General features: G+C 39.3%; 1 protein-coding gene across 1 annotated transcript in view; it reads right to left on the minus strand.

Annotated features, from left to right (window-relative positions):
- Positions 1–16917, minus strand: part of CASD1 (CAS1 domain sialic acid O acetyltransferase 1) — a 34975-nt gene extending 18058 nt beyond the window's left edge. Inside the window, exons 1-6 of the mRNA XM_075143729.1 lie at positions 16166–16917; positions 7218–7314; positions 6402–6522; positions 4800–4844; positions 2438–2500; positions 1012–1056 (exon numbers count right to left, since the gene is read on the minus strand). Of these exons, the coding sequence (XP_074999830.1) occupies positions 1012–1056; positions 2438–2500; positions 4800–4844; positions 6402–6522; positions 7218–7314; positions 16166–16298 (504 nt within the window). The 5' untranslated portion in view covers positions 16299–16917. The remainder of the gene's footprint in view (positions 1–1011; positions 1057–2437; positions 2501–4799; positions 4845–6401; positions 6523–7217; positions 7315–16165) is intronic.
- Between the last annotated feature and the right edge of the window lie 4184 nt (positions 16918–21101).

A 21101-nucleotide genomic window follows, 5' to 3' on the forward strand; every position in this document is an offset into this window, starting at 1 on the left:
AAATGTGCGGAAGTCTGCATACGCATATGACCTTCCCCTAAAATTGGGGGAATTCATCCTAGACTGGCATGCCCAGGAGCTTCCAGATTGCTAGAATGCCTGAACTGTCTCTAAACCAAACTGCTTTCAAAAGATTTTGTTTAAAATGGAACACATTTTTCCCTCTCTACATTTGAGCTGGTCTGAATTTATAATAGCTAATTCCTTTCAAATTCCAGTTCCAAAATATTTGGAAGTAAGGGACATTAAATGTGGAATTAATGAGACGAGCAGTTGTTTGACTCTTGACTCCCAGTACCAGTCAACTACTGGAACAGACCAGTTGTTGGGGGGGTATTGAATTCCATCCCTGGAAGTTTTAAAGAATTGGTTGACTCTTGTCAAACGCAACACAGGTATAACTGATCCTGCCTTGTGGCAAACTGATAGGTTAGGAGACCTCTTCAGCTCCTTGTCAGCCCTGTTTTCTGTGATGCTGCAGCTCACAGCAGTGGTGGAAACTTCTAGAGGAACAAGATTCAGGAAGTGCAATCTCTTTGGTTGTTGAATTATTCTTGTAAAATTCAGGTTTTTGCCCATATAAGTCTAAAAGAAGTATGTGCGCTCAAAAACAGCGTTCCAGATTGGGCCATGCTCAAAAGCAGTGTTTTGTGACTGAAGAGAGTTTATTAAAAATGCATCTCAGTTAGTATGTAAGTACTTTTATTTAACTTTTTTAATGAATAATCTGCTTTTAACAAAGAAGCTACTTTATTTATTAGCGAGGTTCAAGCTAACCAATCCTCATCAACCAGCATTGCTGCCAAAAAGCAAGTAGTGTACATCGCACAGCTATAATAAAATATATCTGGTATTTTAGAACTACATTTTATAACAGAAAATTCACTGAGAGTGTATTTTTTATTATAAATTGGGGTTAATAACTTCATCATGTAACCAACTCGAGAGCATAAAAGTTATGCTACTAGAACTTCCTTCTTTACTAAAATATCCCATATATGTACAACTTACCGTGGCAGCTCCTGCTACAATTATATGAGGTTTTGCCACAGAACCCTAAGACACAAAGTAAAAAGAAATTAGTTTCAAAATATTCACAAATTATACTTATCATTATATTGAGCAGGTTAATTAAGACTCATATCTTAATTAACTGTGACTCAACTTGTCCATCAATTAATGGTTACAAAAGAATAGATTGCAGATATATTACAGAGAACATGAATTTGTGATATATCAGAATTTTCACATAACAGAATCTGCAAAAGTGCAAAGCACGAATAAGCACTTACAATCATTATCAATTTAGCAGCGTAAGTTCTCTTTAAAAGCTATCTAAACATCTCCTCCTAAGGTCAAGTAAACTGTAGATCATACTATTGAAGTACTTTTTCTCTCAACATTCTCAAACATCTGTTTGAGCTGTTCTACTGACTGAAGTGACTGTAAACCCATTGCAAAAACAGAACAAGGACAATGGACAGTTGTTGCCCTTGTTGCTCTGGTCTGAAAGTTATGTCTAGGACAAGGAACAGAATATGTACTCAAACAGGAGAGTACAAGGAAACAAACACTGCTGATCACCTCAGTACAAGTTTTGCCTTGGCACCGCAAGGGTTTAGCAGCTCTCAATTTTTTGTAGTAATCACAGAAAAAAAAAAAACGAATGATAAATTCAGCTATCTTGATGGAAGGTGGTGTGCAAGAATGACCAATAGGGTAGCAAAAGAATCACCAGGGGCTGTTGCTAAATAACTCCAGGCTTTTTAGAGGTCAACAAAGGAAGAAACAAGAAAAATGTAGTTGCCGATCTGTAAACATATTACATACATAATTTTATGCTGAGTTACATGACAACCTATATCATAACTGAAACATGTAAAATAATTAGTATGTAATTTGAGGGAAATATTGAAAAAAACCCAAGGCATTCTTGACTTTCGAAATTGCCTTTGTCCTTCAGTTTGGAACACTCAAATTAACATAAATATAAAATCATAGAATCATAGAATATCTCAAGTTGGAAGGGATCCATAAGGATCAAAAATGTTTGGTCACATAAAAGCAGAACCATCGCAGACACAGAGGAAGAGAAACGTCACATCAGAGTAAAACCCCTTCAGCTCTTAATAGGATGAATCAAACTGCTTCTAGGAAGTAGGGTTTTTCTGGTTTGGTTTGGAATTTTTTTGGCCCAAGTGAAGCCATCCTTGTGAGACCAGAAGATGCCCAGAAACATATACATCAGTAAACATCCCCCTTTCAATATTTTGATGTCAAATTTCAGATCTCTGGTACATAACTGACTGATTTTATGTGATATGCTGCAGTTGCTGGACTCCTAGTAATTATAGTTGTGTGTGTGAAAAAAAAAAAAAAGGCAGTAATCCTCAGTCAGTTGCTATATTTTCCTAAAATAAAGTTTTTTAAGACAAACCTCAGTCCAAGATTTGATACGTTGCCTCATAGAGCTATTAACTTCTGGATACCACAGGAAATCCTGTAAAATAAATGCAGATTTACTCTGTAAGCTTAAAGACAAGCAGTAGAATCAAAAAACCAAACCAATTGCCATCAATTCAACTGTGAAGGAAAAAAACTTGTCCCAAAGTGAGATTTCCTTTATAGTTAGCATGAAGAGCTTGACATCTTGGTCTAACATGGAAAACAGAAAGAAAAAAAAAAAGGGGGAAAAAAAAAGGGGGGGGACCAAACCAACCCAAAAAAACCCCTTTGCCCCCATGAAAAAAGAAGAAATTTTCATTTGTAGTTCAGGAGTTGGGATTTCACCACGAAGGTAATTTTTTAGCTTCTGCCAAATGGGATGTCCTTGAGCTTTCAATGCAATCAGGGCTAAAACCAAGCTCATATCTGTAAATTATTTATTACAACTTGCTTTTTGCTCAATTTCCCAAAGTTTTTACCAACAGGTTTTTTTTTCTTCCAGAACTTTACATAATGGAATTGATAGCTTGAAATCACAATTTTCAAACAAAAATAAATCCTAGCATTTTACAATACCATTTCATAAATTATTAGCTGTTTAAACCTAATAGTGCTATGGACATTAAATTCATTACCTACTGACGTTTCTTCGGATGTCAGGAGTAGTGCCCAACCCTCATCTAGAAAGACAGGCTAGACTTTGGCTAGTTCTATTACGTCTCCCAGATAAAGCTGAGACTACCTAGCATCTAGTTAGTCCTCAGGTGCAGAACTATGGAAAGGACTACAAATACACATTAAAATGAAATGGCAGGAATTACATATGCAGAAATTATTGTGAGGAAACTTTATAATGCAGAATGCAGAAACACTACCAGCAGAGAGGAAATTTGTGTCTTCCACCTGCACAGACCTAAAGATTTTGGCATTTCCCTTGAGTACTGTCAGTTCACTATTTGGCAGGAATCTGTGAGCAATCAGGCAGCCATCTGCTGTGGCTGGAGGACAGGAGGGTCAGTATGATGACTAGAAAGGGCAAAATTAAACTCTCCACTTGTTCCCAGTGATTTTCTCTTTTGTTGGTCAAGTATTTTCCACATTTAGATTATTGGGTCACAGCCATTCTGAATGTGAAAATCCATGGCAATAATGTCAACAGAAATACATCATCAAAACAAGGAAGCAGCAGACTAGGAATATATTCTGAACTACCCAGACATCTCCCAAAAACCCAAACCTGCTATCTCAAATCTTGGTGGTTAGACACCTACCAAGGCTTAAGGAGTTTTGAAGATGTAGTTCTGTGTCAGGCTACACCAACATAAATCACATTGCTTTGTCCCCTTTGTCCTGCCTTGTGTTCTGCCTCCTCTTTTCCAGCATTCGCATAACCGTATGATGAGCCACATTAGACTTGACCAAAAAGGAACCCTACAAGCAAAGGCTGAATTGACTCCTAAACCAGCCCACTACACAGCTGTACGAAGGCTAGTTACAGCAGAAACACAGGAACAGACTGTGAAGGGCAACAGAGTGGGACAGCATAAGCGTAAATTGCCATGGGCTCACACCGTAAAACATTATTCTGTACCCTAAATCTTAACGATGTACACAAACAGGTACTGAAAACTCACTTGCAGACAACTTAGCAAATACACTGCTGCTTTGGTTTTCATGAACAGAGAATGAGTTGTCTCCACGGGATAAACAAGTACATGACTAGCAGAATCCCAGCGCTGCTGACAGCTGTCATGGGAAGCAAAGAAAGCTATTGAGGACAGCGTTTCAACTGCCAGGGCAGAGGAGAACACAGTCCTTCATAAAACCTACCCTCAAGTACTTTGTTTGTTTTCTTTTTTTAAATATCCACATTATAATCAACATTGTGGTTATTTCTCCATGCAAAAACAATGGAAGAAATACTTGTTGGGATAGCATAGAGAGCTCGATGGCAATTATGACAATTACCATTCCAAGTAAGTTAGCCCCAGATACATATTCTTATGGCAGTGGGAGAGTAAACTTCCTGGCAAAAGCTATTCTTGGGAAGGCCAAATTATAAGATCTGACAAAAAGAAAAATTATACATGCTTCCAGAGCTTATGCCCCAACAGAGACTACTCAAAGCCAAAGTCTCTCAAAGAATCTTTTTGAAAATATAATGCCTTAAGATATGCTCTGATGTATTTTGTGGAAAATGTATAAAGAATGTTGATGTTCTAACGCTTCTTTTGACTTTTACAGCATTTGTGAAAATTTGAAAAATCAAGCTCTGACTGCAATTTGGATTACATTGCATGAAATAATAATATGCATTATTATGGCTTGCAATTTAATGCTAGATAAAAACTTACCACTTTAATTGAAGCAGATTTATCTTCAAACAGGATATTTCCATGCTGTCAAAAAACCCAAAACAATAAAACCAAAGTAAGACAAACTTTCAGAAGGAAAAAAAATATTTACATTCCTATGTTAATTTGCTCCTACCCAAAGGTTTATAATCGGTAGAAAGGAGTTTTCTTGTATAAACTTGTCAGTATCCTCATGCAAAATGTTTATGTTATTTTCTTGATAAAACAAGCTACTCATATAAAGGGTTATTTTTCCTGGAGGAAATCTGTCCAACAAAGTCTGAAATGCCTTGTGTTCACTCTGTTACAAAGGTATAAAACATTTTCCTAAATGTAGCTTTCCAAAACGACAAAAATTTAGACTTTTTTTTTTCTTTCTTTTCTTTCACTTCCTTTTCCCTAGCCTTCCTTTTCATCTGCTCATCTTCTTTGCACAAAACAACTGCAACAGTTTTAATTAAAGAATAAAAGAAAATAATCTCAGGCAGAAATAAAGTCTGGAATGCATTATTAAATTTGCTGAGCGAAATTGTAAGAAATCAGAAAGGAAGCAGTCAGATACTGCACACACAATTTAGTAATATTTTAAAATATTCCTAAATACAATATTAGTTTTAATCCCGGTCTAAAAGAAGAAGTATTTCTCTTCCACAAATGGAGATCTTGATTTCATAAATAACTTGACAAAAGATACCTCTCGACTTAAAAATCAATTACAGCATTCTATCATATCCTCACTTTTGAGCAGCAACTTTGACATAACCAAGAGACTAGGAAAAAGTGTTATTCGATCAATCAAACATCTTGTTTTGACAAATGAAAGTGACTGCATGCTGCCTGCTGAGAAAGCAGCCAGCTTGCACTTCTAAACTACAAGAAGTCCTAAATAATTGACAAATCTGATCTACAGTTGACAGTGAAACGTCTTTTCCATCACATACGTACATACATCCATAAAGGGATACATCTAAGAAGCACGATATAGCAAAAGAAATGAATATTCTGTTCAACAAATAACACAGCTAAATCCTTTCTTACTGCTTCCACCCTGCAAGCTGGAGTTTACATTCTTCACCTTATAAAATTCAAACAGCTCTTTGGCAGCAATCAAAAGGAAGGTAAGACCAGTAGCTATTTTCAGTTTCAGCTTCAAGTTAGACCTGGAAATCTGTCATTGCCCCAAGGATTTTTATGAACAGATTAGATCAGCAATTTAACTGACATTTAAAATCACAAATTATACACCATGAATTACTACTATTTAAAAACACACAAAGGAGCAATCATTTTCTCATCAAGAAGCCAAATATGAAGCATAAGTTGCTATGGGACAAGTCAGCTTTATTAATTTATTCCCAGACTGACGCAAGCTTTCTCTCGAGCTTCCTAGTTGACTTCTCAGATTCCCAATCATCTCGTTAGTACCCAAACAATTATCTTGGTCTAATCCTGGTCTTCTCCAAAAGACCTTTCTGTGGTCCTTCTTCCTGATGGCTAGGCCAGCAAACAGTGTAATTTCTTGCTTTTTTGAAGTTCAAAGAAGAGTTAGGAGGTAAATTAGGAAGAAAGAAACAAAAACATCATCAGAATAAACTAGCTCACCTTATTTCCTTCTTCTTTGACTTGAGGATTTAAGAGTTTTATAAATGAATAGAACAGCTGTCGAATTCTAGAATCTCCTATAAACACAACATGTTTGTCTATGAGGCAATTTTTTGCTTCACTGTAAAAAAGAACAGCAACATTCATGTTACAGGAAATGTATGTTTTAGGAAAAAGTCTTTAGAAAATCTACAGAGCAATATAGATAATTCTAAGCATTATATCCAGCTCGAAGGAATGGTAAATCTTTTTTTAAACATGCTGAATTAATAAAAAGTTCAGTGTAATTTGCATAGAAATGAAAATGAACTCTCTTGCTAATGTGATTAGACAACCAACCAAGCAAGCTTTCCTATTCTGTGGTGCTACAAACACAATAGTTTCAAAATGGTAATATACAGTGCAATTCTAAAAAATAAAGTTCTCTTACTAGCAGGTGAAAAAAGTGGTTGGTAATTTTATTTGGGATTTTTTTACTTGTGTTTCTACACATAAGGTCAGCATTTTCCCTTTCAGCAATCTGAGATATGAAGCTATGCAGTCTGTTGTAGTATCTTGTGGCTCTCCATAACATGTATCAGTACCACTATCACCAGCATTTATTTGTATTTTTATATATAAATGCATACAGTAAACACTGTAGACATACAGATAATGTACAAGGAAAAGAATTCCTTCTAATAAATGTTGCACATTTTTGAAAGCCTAGACAATCAGCTACAAAGTGAAAAATAGATGACACTGCAATTACTACAGCTGCAGCCAAACAATGACTCTTCTTTCCAGGCAGATAACAGAAGACACGAGTTTCCTTACCTATTTTTATACTTATGCATCATACAACTGTGGGGTTGCCATACTTTTTCTCCAAGAAATCTCCCACTCGACAGAAGATACTCGCATGTATCACCACCTTTAAAATGTTACATTAAGATTAGAATTCAGACACATGAAAGTTAAAACATAAGCCCCATTGCTATTAAAAAAAATAATTTGACAATATTTGAAACACAGGAATTGAAACAATCAACAGCAGTAAACAACTTTATCTTATTGTAAAAACATTTTGCACAAGTTTCTGCAAATTGCCTTCTCACTTATTACACCACACTTCCCTGTAAATCACTCCCCTATCCACAAAATTTTATTGATCCCACTTCTGCTGTCAGAAAGATGTTGTGACCTAGAATGGCATTTCCACCAAAAGATGCCAATCCACTGTGCTATCTACTATCCACAATACACGAATATGAAATTAAAGAATACAACAGTTCAATATAATAATCTTCTACACAGAATCACCACACTCAGCATCTTGTATAGAACATGGATCTCAACATGAGATTTGCAAGAAAGTCCATTATATCTCCTTGCTTAAGACATAGCAGGCACCTTAGAACAGGTGAAATTACATGCTGGGTTTATATGCAAAACAAAAACCAGAGAATTTGCTGATCATTCTGAACTGCAGCTACCTTTTCCAGTCAAGAAGTTTTACACTAATTAAGATTAATCAGTTTACAGGTGGTGATGTTTCAGGTCACTTGAAGTTCATATAAATAAAATACCTCAGTTATGAAATCAGTGAGGTTTATCTTCCAGCAAACTCCATGTCAGATTCTGCTGCCTTATAACTGAACACAACTGAACACCGTTCACTGCAAGAGAAGTTGCCCTCCAACATTTTTGTCATACTTGCGATTCTGCGCACTGACAAACAGGGAGACCGTGGTGAATGAAATGGCAAGTACCTGTGCTAGCTTGTGCAGGAACAATGTACGACAGCCCATGCTTAACATTGTCTGTGAAACCTTGACTTCATTAAACTCAACGGGGAACTGCTCTTTTACTCCACCAAAGCTTGCACTAATTCTGAAGAATAGGGCGTTTTCTACATACTGCTTCTTTTCAGGGCTGCTGGGAGCCACACATTATAATGAGACAGACTTTCTGCTTCAATTATTATGAGAAAATCTGAAGCTTTATCTAGAACTGCAAATTACACGAGGTGAACAGAAAGAGATGCAAGTAGTGTGAGGTCTGAGGTCTGTAGGAATGGGAATTTACAAGGCATCGCTGATGTCTACTGAGACCCAAGCTCACAGTCCTCAAAAATCAGTACTATAGTTAAGCTTTTACGAAAAAGAGACAGAGCTGTGGTATCACTTCCCTTGTGCTTAAACAAAGCCTTTCATATGACCACAGTCCAATCACTAAAAAAAAAGTAAAAAAAAAAAGGTATACTGGATAAAGAAAGGCTTTCTGTGTAGCATTCTGATAAGAAAACGTATCCTGAGTTACGGTCCTAAGATCACAGTGAAAACGAACTAATTCTCATATGCACTGAATCAACTTTTTGTTGGTGGTGGTGGTGGGTTTTTTTTTTAGTTGGACATAGGATAATTGGGAAAATTACTTCTTTCCATAATTTCCCAATAGTGGGAAGAATGACAATAGTATATATATTGAAATGTTTTTTCTATAAACATTTTAAACCTATGGGTAATAAACTTCAGAAAACATTAATAATTACATGGGTGATGAAAACATATCTGTATTTCCAACAAATATGGAACTAGGATCTTTATAATCCTGCATGACCACAGATTTTTATCCAGATAACTCTTGCATTAACATTGCCAATGATATTGCGACTCTAGTTTATAAGCTGATACTCAGCTGCCTGCTCCTTCACAATCCACCCAAAAAACCAAATAGGTAAGGTTCCCATTTATGAAGCTGGGAAAATGTTACAAAAAGCATAAAACAAAATGCATGTTTAAAGAATAGTTGATAGCCAAAACTCTTAGTTTTCTCTTCCTTCAAACCTCTAGCTCTCTCCTACTTCGGATGCATGAAGAACATCTCAGATACAGAAGTACAGACAAGGCAGCTCATGGATGCTGCTTCTTGAAGAAGAATACAAAATTAGCTTGGAGGAAGGAAGAAGTGGCAGCTGAAGACATCTTCTATCCCCACCTTCCTCCCTGAAACTCCTCCTACCTGTTTTCATGAAAATCGGAAAAGGGAATGTAGAACAGACTGTATTATAACTGTTACTCCTTAATTCATTTATCCAACCAAACCCAGCAGTAGTAACACAACCAAGTAGTATTATTTACTATGATCTAAGGCTCCTCATTCCCTCATTTCAAAATGCAGCTCTAACAACCAGCCTTACTTTCTCTCCTGGAACTTCAATTACTTACCACTCTATTGCATCGTGACTACTAAAAAAAGCTGGAATAACATGAAGAATTATAACAGTCTTGAAAAAGGTCTGGATAAACATCTCAGAGTCATAGCTCTCGGTTTGGGTTGGTTCTCTGTGAGCAACCCACAAATGACATACTCTTAACATGCACGATAAACTGGCTTTATTAAAACTGTCATTCTTTATTCCCTATCTCTCAGTTTTGGGAGCTTTTGGTCAGGCAGATTTTGACACACAGAAGAAAAATGTGTTTAAAATTTAAATAAAATATATGTCTATGATGATAAACTCCTATTTTTATCATCACTAAGAGTCTATTAATCACCCCAGGGTACTTCAGGAATTCAATCTTCAATCAAATTGACCAGTACCTTCTCAAGCAAATCCTTAAGATACCACAAATCAAATCAACACTTCCTTCCTAATCGCAATGCACATGCACTATCCATGTCAAACTGATTTATTACTGCACAGCAGCAATGGGATGTGGCAAATGGCCAGACGCAGAGGGCCACAAGCTTCTGAACATTTAAAGGAGCTCTCATGAAAGTATGCTGAGACCATAGATGTAGGCTGAACTCAAGAGGTTTCCGGAAAGGTAGTCTCTGTAACTCTCCTATTTTTCAACCAGTACAGGTCACTCCAGGTCAGCAACATCATCTTTTTTTTTCCAGTTTGTGCCTGTTTCATTATTCAGTACAGTGCCATTTCTGAATAGATTAAAGAAAAGACCTTCCAGAAGCAATTTATCAATGCCTTTCTGCTCCTCTTTCTGCTGCTGCTACTTACAAGACAGCTGCTGATCCTGCTGCCGAAACTTCTGCAGAAGTACAGAACACAGATGACATGCAAAGTTGAATCTTTACCTACTTTTTAAATATGTTGGCATAGCTCAGACAGACATCTTTCTAGTAGAAATCATAAATTCAAAATGACCATTGTTTCAGTTCTTCTTAATTGTTTCAAATAAAATCCTGTTTCTATACTTGGCTTTCAAGCAACACAATTTCCTTGATTCTCAAGCATATACACTTATGTAAACTATCATTTCTAGTAAGTTGCATAAAAATGCAACTGTCAGAAATAATAAAGAACATTATCAAACTCATGTTGCTTGTGATTATGAGAATAGGTGACTTACAGTTATTAGAGCTACTGCTACAAAGCCCTCCACTTTGCAGATGATGAAAATGAGGAGATATACCAGAGTGATATAAGAATGAACTATGTAAAAGAAAATCTACCACTCCCTCTGAAATCCATTAACTTGCTGAGGAAGATGCATAAGAAAATAAGGACAGTTATTCACAGTCAGACCAATGGTCAGTCTAGCCTGGTATTCTGCCTTCAACAGGGGACATAAGTAGAAATGCTCAGGGATGAGTAAGAAGAGGGCAAGTAAACAGTACGTTCTTGTCTAATATTCTTCAGTCCAGGGACTTCCTGAGCTGGACATGGTTTCTACATATTTTGTAGAACCTTTCACAGATTTAGTTCCAACAAAGTCATGCAGTCTTCTCTTCCATTTTTTAGCATCCACAGGATCCTTCTACAAGAGTTTTCCATACCCACAGCCGCTGCTTGAAGAATCACCTGCCTTTATTTTAAATATGGTTTCTACTAGCTTTACTCGGCACTCCCTTGTTCTTCCATAGGAAGAGATAGTTCGCACTCATGTCTATCATGATTTGTAGCCCACTATCAATCCTTCCTCAATCAAGTTTTCAAGACTGAAGAATCTTAGTTTACTAACTCCTCATAGGAGAGCATGTTCCATATCTTGAGTTCATGACCCAAGCTTGGTAGCTCTGCACTCTATGGCACTCTCACACTCCCATAATTACCCACAAATAAAACAATCCTCCATCCTACAGTATGTTTACTGAAGGAAGTAAACATCATCGTTGTATACCTTTTAAACATAAGGATAATATTTTAGGCCACGGAGTTATGCCTTCTTTCCCAGCTCCAGATACCGAATATCTTACTATTTCCCTGAGCAATATTAGAAAGCTCCTGAAACTCATTAGGAGCACTACTGATGTCTGATGTCTTTCTTTAAACATAATAGAAGTTTTGTGGGGAAGATGAGGGAGGAGAATAAAACAAGATTGAAACAGCAGCCAAGAGAGTAAACTGGAGGTTACGGACAAGACAGCGCCTCTGGAAATGCCCAAGTCTTAGGAGATGAAATACACAGCAGCCAAAGAACCACTCTCATTTGAATATACCACACCTTCTTCTTAACCATTAATGAGATCTTAAAAGAAAAACAAACAAACAAGAAAACCAAAACCTGAGAAAAAGAAATCTAAGTGCCATTCTATACACAAAACACAGACCATTCTTTTTAAGCTCTTCCTTTGTGCTTTGCATAAATTATCCTTCCAACATAGCACCTTTTATTTTCATCAAATGTTGCCCTTAGATACACTACGGTATAGTTATACAAAGAGTATAATTTCTCTGAATTTTATTATGGTCATTATTCTAATTTATCATTCCTCAAAATCATGTTTTTTCCATTGAAATTCTGAAATCTCAGAGACTTCATTCAGTACCAGAACAGACTATGTTTCACAATACTTTCACTAAAAGGTACACTCTCTATTTCAAAGAAATGGAAATTCAATTGTTGTCTATTATTCAAAATAAAAATGTAATTTTAAACAGGATCTACCAGTGCTGATTTTAAGAATGCAAAATTTTAAATAAAAACTTATTTCCAACGAGGTTTAGGACTGTACCTTTTAAATATGATAATAACTGAAAAATACACAGCACTGACTTCACTGGATAGTATATAAACATTTAGTCCAATTAACTCTTCACAGAAGCTGTATGCAAGTTAAAGACAGTCCTTAACTTCTCTTAATTCACTTTAAGTTTTGCAAAAAATGTAGGTGATGCCTAAATACGATAGTCTCCCTGAACATGAATTTGACCTTCCACAACCCCAGTCCAGCATTTTTTCATACAAGTAACTTTTATACAGGCAAGTTTTACTGGGAAATGCAGTGGGCTGCCAAAATTAGCTGCAACCTTTACTGTAAAGACAATCAGACAAAACAACGGAGTCCTAACTGAAGTCTCAATCATCCAAAAGCTCCCAAAGGAAGCCAAGACAAAAGCAGCCGCTTTATAAAACAAATGTATATTCTTAACTTTAATTGATGCCTTGTGAACATTTCAATATTGCAATGGGAGAAGGAAAATAGATGGCAATCTGCACAACATGGGTTTCTAAATTGAGCGAGATAAACTAGGCTAACTACCAAAAAGTTAAAGCACCCAATTGCCACTCATTTGAAAACTTAAAAGCACAGACACGCTGCAAACATAGAAAATCTAAATATTAATACTTTAACTCCTACCTAGGGATAGTGAGAAAAAGGAAAAGGTATGAAAGAAGCAGCCTTTATGTGCCTTTATTACTTTCAGAATGTCTTCCTCAAAAAAAAAAAAAAAAAAGCTTTAAAAATAACGACTGTCAGGGAGTTTTTGCATATCCATGCTTGTCCCACAGAAAGAAGAATTAATCACTGACAAACTTTCTTCACATGTACCGTCCTCTGTCTAGTTATATACATTATTTGTGGTTTTTTCCTTCTGGCTGAATTGTCCAAGGGAAAAACTGCAGTAGGACAGGCTAGACGTCTCAACACCGACAATGTGCTTCCATGGTATAAGTTTGATCTTACAAATAATAGAGGACATGAAATAACAAAGTATTTTGACTTAACACATAATTTTTCTGCAAAGCCAACTGTGGTCTTTGCCATCCTTTAATACCCTACAGGATACTTATACACCAGGATTTTGTCTGTATCATCAGGCATGTCTAACTCCATGAACAACATGTCTAATTTCAATCTCTTTTTCTCCATTACTCAGGCAGTTGCCCTTTCAACTAAAGCAAACTTTAGGTTATCAGTTTCTTCAGATATTAAAGATTCAGTTTTTGGGGGAGAAAAAAACCCCACACCTCCCACAAAACAGATTTCACCACTTTTTGTTCATATGCAGCTCTCTTACATTTCCTCCATGTTCCTGAACATCTACGAAAGAGAGACAGTATCCACATGGGTGGTTAATTCATTGTTAAATTTCTTGTTTGCCCCACTGTGGCAGAACATATGTTCACGTGAAAGAGTTGGTCTTGCCTGCTGTCCTCTTCCTGACAGCAGCTAACGACAAATGCTCAAAGAAAAGTATAAAAGCACGACAAACACAGAGCAATCCCTTCCCTGGCATGGCCCGGCTTTCACAGCCCGGCAACTTTGAGCCAGAGGGTCTAAGGAGAGCAGCATGTTTGCAGCCCCACCTCATCCACTCTATGCAAATCAGGATATAATCCTTTTCAGGGTATTTTTGGTATAAAATCTTGGCAACTTACTTCAAAATGTCTTGTGTGGAAAAAAACTGCTTTCTTCTGATAGTTTTAAATGTACTGCCTGCTAATTTCATTTTTCAGTTGATACTTTTTGTCTTATGAGACAACCACAATAAATTTCCCTTTCCCCAATAATTCATAATATTTGAGACCATTACCAGGTTACTAATTTTCTGTCCAGGCTACCAAATTTTAATCTATTTCACTACTTCTTGCACAGAAGCCGTTTCATTCTTCTGCCATTTGTGTTGCTCTTTTGTACACGTTTTCCAAGCTCTATTATGCCACTACTAAGAGCAGGTGACCAGCACCACGACAATAAGTAAGGTACCGGTGAGCTTTTGTTGTGCAATATCACAGTGAAATCTTCTGTTTTGTTTTTCATTAATTGCCAAAAATACCCTAACATTTGCTGAATTTCAGATGTTTGAGATCACTGAAGGGTTGCAGAATGATCTCTCAAGCACCTCTGCTTTTATCTATCCTGAAAACCTTTGGTTTTGCTATAAATGCTCCACCCTCCTTTTCTGACCTATTTGTGTCTTTTGAACGTTATTTGTTCAAAGGAGATCAAACTGGTAACTATATTCACTCTATGCCCTATCTTTTAAACAGTTATTGGAAAGCCTCTCTCTTACCCTGTAATAGATTAAAGAAACTAAAAGCCTTAAGTGAATGAACTTGTTGAAAGCTTTGTGAAAATCCAAACAGACGGTATCAACTTATGTAAAGGCCTGCAGATTCTCATCGTTTTGCCATTTGTGATGCAACCCCCTCATTAACTCTCCCATCATACAGCATATTTATGCACAGTCCAGTTTCTTTGTAATCTGCTTGATATGGCAGTCCCTATTTCGTTAGGCCAGTCTCACAACTCCTCTTTACAAAAGCATCACATTTGCCACCCTCCTTCCATCTAGTTTTGCGACTGATTTGGGTCTTAAGGAACACAGCACAACAGGCAAGTTCAATTACTTCATGCTTGAGCTCCTCTAGAGTTCAGTAAATGCTTCCACATCTTGCAACTTAGTACTATTCAGTTTATCAAACCTACTGACATGCCAGCCGGAGGGTGAATCTAGGGAATCTAGGCTCCCTACCCCCTTTCCCATTTCCACAACAAACTTCCTCAGCCTTGTCTTCTGCAGATGCTGGCAGCAAGTGTTAGAATACGACACCAGTTGTCCTAAAATAAACACAGCCACGGTGATCTCTCTTTGGATCAACTTCTTGATTTACCCACAAAAACATACTACATGTTTTAGCGTGAATCGAAAACATGAAAATATTTCCTTTAGCAGTTCCATTAGCATTTACGGATCATGCCAAGATTCATAGCTTCGGGGCCAAAACAATCCAAAAGAAGAGGAATCAGCAGAGTGCCCCAGCAGCCCCGTAACCGCCGTGCACTCGTGTGCACCCCTGTCACGTTCAGCAGCTACAGCTTCCAGACCTTGGTTACTGGCTTGTCCACTAACAACATGTGAAACCAAACAACTCTTTATTTTGCTTCATCCACCAAAGAGGCTGGATTTTGTTATGTTTGAGGCAATGGTTCAAACAGTAAAAGAACATACACCAAGTCTTACAACAATTTAAGGTATTAATCACTAATTGGCAGGTAAAGGACATTAATCATCCTGTACGGGAACAAGTGACAGGGAAGCCACCCTCTACCCCTGCAACTTCACCTGCAGCCGTACAGCTGCGATACACACCGCAGGCAAGGCCCTAAGAGTTGGGCTGTGCCCACAGTAAAAACATCGCATCGCCACAGACTCTGCCAGTCACACACGCCCGAGGCGCGGGGCCTCGCCCGGCCGGCGGGAAGCCTGCGGCGACCCCCAGGCCAGGCCCTGCAGGGCCCTGCGGGCCGGGCCCCGCGATGGGGGTGCCGCGCCGGGTCCCTGCCGCCGGCTCCCCGGCGCCGCCGTCCCCATGCTGGCCTCCCGCAGCAGCCAGCCACCTGCCACGCCGCGCTGTCCTCCCCGCCCCAGCCCGCCGGGGCAGGGGTACGCGCGACGCCCCCGCGGCTGCTCCGGCCGGGGGACCGCCGCTCTCCCTGCACGGCCGCGGTCCCCGGGCTCCGCCGGGGCTCCGCCTCCCGCTGCCCGCCAGCCGCGGCCCCCCGCGGAGCGCCCGCGGCCGCCCCCTCACCTCGGTAGCGGCGGGAGGCGGCGTGGCAGGCGGTGAGGAGCAGGACGGCGCCCAGCGCCAGCGCCTTGGCGCTCCTCACGCTGAAGTAGTAGTTGATCTCCCGCTTGCCCAGGGTGTAGGCCAGGGCCGCCATCTTGGCTCCTCCATGACAACAGTGTGCGATGGAGCGGGCGGGCGCAGCGGGGCAGCACTGGGTCCCCGCTGGCGGCGGAGGCAGACCCCGCCGCTGCCGGCTGCCACCGTCCCCACCGCCGCGGCGGAGAGAAGCCCGACACCCCGCTGCCGGGGCGGAGCCGCCGCCCTCCTCCTAGCGTTGCCGCTTCCCCTCGGCCGCCAGCGGGCGGCCCCAGCGCTCGCCTCTCCGCCCCGCGGCGGCCGGCTCGGCGTAGCGGGCCGCCGCGGCGGGCGTGGGGGTGCGGTGGATTCCCCCGGACTTGGTCCGTGGCCCGCGGCTGAGGGGGCGGCGGCGAGGCGGGGACCGTGCCGGCCCGCGGCGCCTTGCTCCTCGCCGGAGGGTCGTTGGGGCTGTGCTCCACGAAGGAGTACCTGGGCGAGGTGCTGTACCTGACCCGGTACGTGACAGCTGGCACTGGGCAGTGCTGGCTTTTTTCCAAGTAATGCGATTTTTAAACACTTGTCACTCTTGAGTTGACATGGAAGTGGTCAGCCGGGGTTGGGAGACGTTGACACCCTCTGAAGGCGGGTAACACCGTACAGGGAAGCTGAAACGCATTCACAGATTTACCTGGGTTTACAGGAAAAAAAAAAAAAACAAAAACAAAAACAAAAAAGGTGCGTGTTGCGGGTGAAATGCTGAAATCTCACAAAAGGGAAATGCTGTTCCTGCCGGGGCGGTTACTCGAGTCGCACCTGGGAAGGGCGCTGCCCAGCAGCTCTGCTGGCCGGGACCTGGCCCGGGCCTGCGGCGGCGGTGGGGAGCTGCCCGCCCAACCCGCCGGGCCCGCAGCCGGTCACAGCAAACACACTTCCACAAAATAAAGTGACCATATACAAACCATATAAGCCATATATAAACAAACATAAAAGTCAGGAAAAGTGTTCAGCATGTGTTAGCATAAACGTGGGAAATAAACAGCAGGCAAGCCTGGGGTTCGTGACGAAGTACTACTGTGCTTGGCAGATTTTGAAATAGTTTTCCTTAGATCCAGCAGATCTTTTCATTAGGACTGGCCAAATGAATGGAAGAAAGTTTTTTTAACTGAGCGGGTAAATAAAAATCATGAATTACCTGGATTTTGAACACAAAAAAAGTCTGGTTTTCATTTCACCATCCTTCTATTTCCCTGTCATCCAAATAACACTGTTCTGGAAGTTCTGCAGGTCATTGAATTTGATTATTCATTTAATAATATGTAAAAAAAAAAAAAAAGTAGTGAAACATTTGAAACAAAACCAGGAAGTCTACACACTGCAAGCAAAGTTTTATTTTCAAATCTTATCTGAAAAACACGAACTTAAAGCATTATGCAAACATAATGCAAAGTACACACAAAATCTGAGTTCTAAGTATTCTTCTGATTCAATGTATATGCCATTTTCACCCAACCAATGTGTTTACTATCTGCCAACTTGTAATCTATATTTTTTCTCTTCAATGCAGTCTGTTAATTCATCCAGTTTCTGAGCAATTTTTTTAAATAATAAAAACACTTTACTGTTTTAAAGTGCTCAGTTTTTTTCTCTCAGGGAGAGAGGAAAAAAGGTACAAGGTAAACTCCCAAGTGTACAGATTTGTAGTTACTATTTTTTTTTCCTTAAAAAAAACTAACACCCCCCCCCAAAAACAAAAAAAAAACCAAACATGGTCGTAGTATGGATTTTTTACTCTATAAATGAAAAAATCCCATTCCTGTGTTATTTTTTGGTCATGCAACATTCAAAAAGCCAAGAATTTTCAAAGCTGCCTTACTGTGAACAAACCTTATTATGTGTTAACATATTCCTCTTAGTGTTCGGCTTTCTTTGTCCTCATTTCACGTATGTTCAAGTAACAGCTGCAAGCATTTTACACTTTAGGAAGCAACTTAACAGCTTCTATAACTGAAAGTATTCACTAGAATATTTTTTGTAGCTTTTTGCATTGTTGCTCATTAATGATTCTTAACAGTCTTATGAAATGTGTCTTTCCTGCAGTCATTGTGGACCACAGATACTCTTCTTCATTTGTTTTTACAACATTTATTAATGAACAAGTAAGACTTTTCATCCAACCAAAACATAGTTACTTCAGCCTGTGTCACTCCGCAATATAACTGTGTTAAGATAAGCTGGCTATGCTGCAAGTCTGCAAGGTGCATTTCTGACTGTGAGTGTAGCTCCTCAAAACTTACCCTAGTTAACGCTGCTACTCTAAGCGGTGTAGCTGCAGCTAGCACGGACGTCAACTGGAGCTCCTGGAGCGTTGACTCAGCTTCTCAGTTAGGACGGCTGCAATGCTTGAGCAGCGAAATTTAAATTTTTTTCCCAAAATTAAAAAAGAATTCAGCTCTCTACTGCAAGATAGTCTCTCTGGAGAATTTCACTGATTTTCAATTAAATCAGCTTCTTCCTATGAAAGAACAGCAGAAATTAAAAAGGGATCAAAACAACCATACTTTTGTTTATAGATACCTCAGAAAATGACAATATCCAGAAATAGTAACTCTGTCCCACAGCCTTTGGAGGGCTGTTTCAGATCTGCCGCCTGCCGCTGGAAGTCCCTGGGGAGTCCTCATTTGCCCTGAAGCACTAACACTGGCCTTCAGTGATGCCTGAAAAATACACCTGTGGATTACATCGCTGTTATTTTAGGACTGTACAAATGCATACTGATACTGTTGCAGCTTAAATATCTTAATTAAGACAATCCACCTGTGTATATTAAGTATGTACGTGAATGTGAGCAAGACATCTGCTTTTGCTTCATCGCTCCTTTGGAGACATTGCTTAGGTGTTCGACAAAAGAGATCTCCCTCATTTCAGTCAGAAGCTTTTGACTGAAGTGCCATGAGTTAGAAAGTGGTTTGCATGTGTGCGGTGTTGCTTCTTAAAGGTTTTTCACAACCTATTTGAATTTGGCATCATTACATATACTTAAGTAACTCACACCAAAACTACTATATATAAAAGACCTGATATAAAACGCTAATTAGGGATTGCTAAGTATCCCATGAAGCTGACTCCAGACATGAACAGAGAAACAGTTGCTTTGAGAGGCAGAGAAGATATGACACTACTGCATGCATGGGATAATGGCTATGAATATTAAGAGTGAAAAGCCACAGGAGGGATTTCACATTTTTATTTTCTACATATGTAGCCTTGGCTTAACTGAATTCATTATTTTCATAAGAGACTGCAGTGTTATGAATGGGGGTCACTAATGACAGAAGCTAAAAATGCTACTGTGGTTTCGGCTGCACTGTTTCCCCTATGTGTCAATATAATAAAGCAATCAGGAAAGATGGGGTTCATCTCACCTAACTCCACTCACTTATAGTGAACCAATCTATTTTAAACTAATCATCGACCTCCCTCTGTAGAACTGGTGGAAGTAAGGTGCCAGTAATTTACACGTAAGTTAGAATAAGGTGGATGACTTACCATTAGGAATGGCGACTCTCTGTTGAATTTAGATAATAAGTTTAAATTGGACAGATGTCATTTACACAGGTATAATTTAGGTGAGTTAATTCTTCCTTTACTGCTTCCTGACTGTGCTCGGCAGGCTCAGTGTAAAAGGAAGGAAAGCTTTGTGCCATGGGTCAAGCCTGGTATGCACATACCAGTTTGCTGGTAAGCTGAGTTCACAGCAGATCTCCTTCTCTTGATTTTCCTGTTTTCAGTATTACAGCCACGTGTAGCTTCTGGAGTTAGATCTGCTGTCCTCAGACACAGGCACAAGGCAATCCCAAGGACTATAAGCATGTAAGAACAGATAAAGTGACTACTGTAGTATAAAGAGAGCTGATATTTAAACATTCTCGGTCAGAGGAATACTAGGGAATTCTCATGTGATATTTTCCTTTTACATTTTTTATATGCTTATAGGAGTGGGATTAATTTTTCACAAGTATATATAGTAAGGAATATAGGCACCAGAGCTGGAAGAAAAATTATGACTTACCTCTAATCTGTAAGTTTCATAAGGAAAATGTTCATATGTTCATAAGGAACATACTGCTTGTTATATACTAACTGGAATATTCCCTACATTACCTTACAGGTTAAGTGTTGAATAATTAATCAGTAGGATCTGCCATACCCCAAACCATGTCACATCTTAATTTAATTTGTGCAGCACTGTCAGATTGCTCTGGTCATATTGTAATTCCAGAAATAAAGCTGTATCTCCAACAGATTCCTGGGCAGAGTAATATTTTTCAGTAGTGCAGCTTTTGCTTAGCAGCTTTTGTGTACTTGCCAAATGATGGCATCAGACATTTTAATTGCTGAGTTTTCAGCCTCATAATGGCAATCAATCTTTCCATAAGCATCAAGTTTCCATGTGGCGTGTGCATGCATGTAGCATCTATTGCATCTATTTGATTACATTAATGAAGAGGGAGTACAGAGAGTAGGAAGTATTTTTTCTCAGTGGACTTATTCAATCAACCAGCGTACCCTGAGTACTGTCTCAGCCAAGTACTGAAACAAATATGCCACCAAACCTGTAAGATCTTGGAAATTCTATCACAAATTACTGCTTTTACAGATTTTCAATTTAGATGAGTTTCTTGGTATGCAGGTACTATTTTTTTCTATTTCCCCCCTCTATTTTCTTGACTCCTGGCTGAGAGAAAATGGCAGTCACTGATAGTTCCTTGTCAAACTGAGTTATTCTTTTTTCATCAACACTTCATTTTCACATTGTTCCTCTTCCTGGTTCCCCCTTATGCTCCCGGATGTGTCTCTTTAAAATTCAGAATTCCTTATA

Source organism: Calonectris borealis, chromosome 2, assembly GCF_964195595.1.
Source record: "Calonectris borealis chromosome 2, bCalBor7.hap1.2, whole genome shotgun sequence".
Classification (NCBI taxonomy): domain Eukaryota; kingdom Metazoa; phylum Chordata; class Aves; order Procellariiformes; family Procellariidae; genus Calonectris; species Calonectris borealis.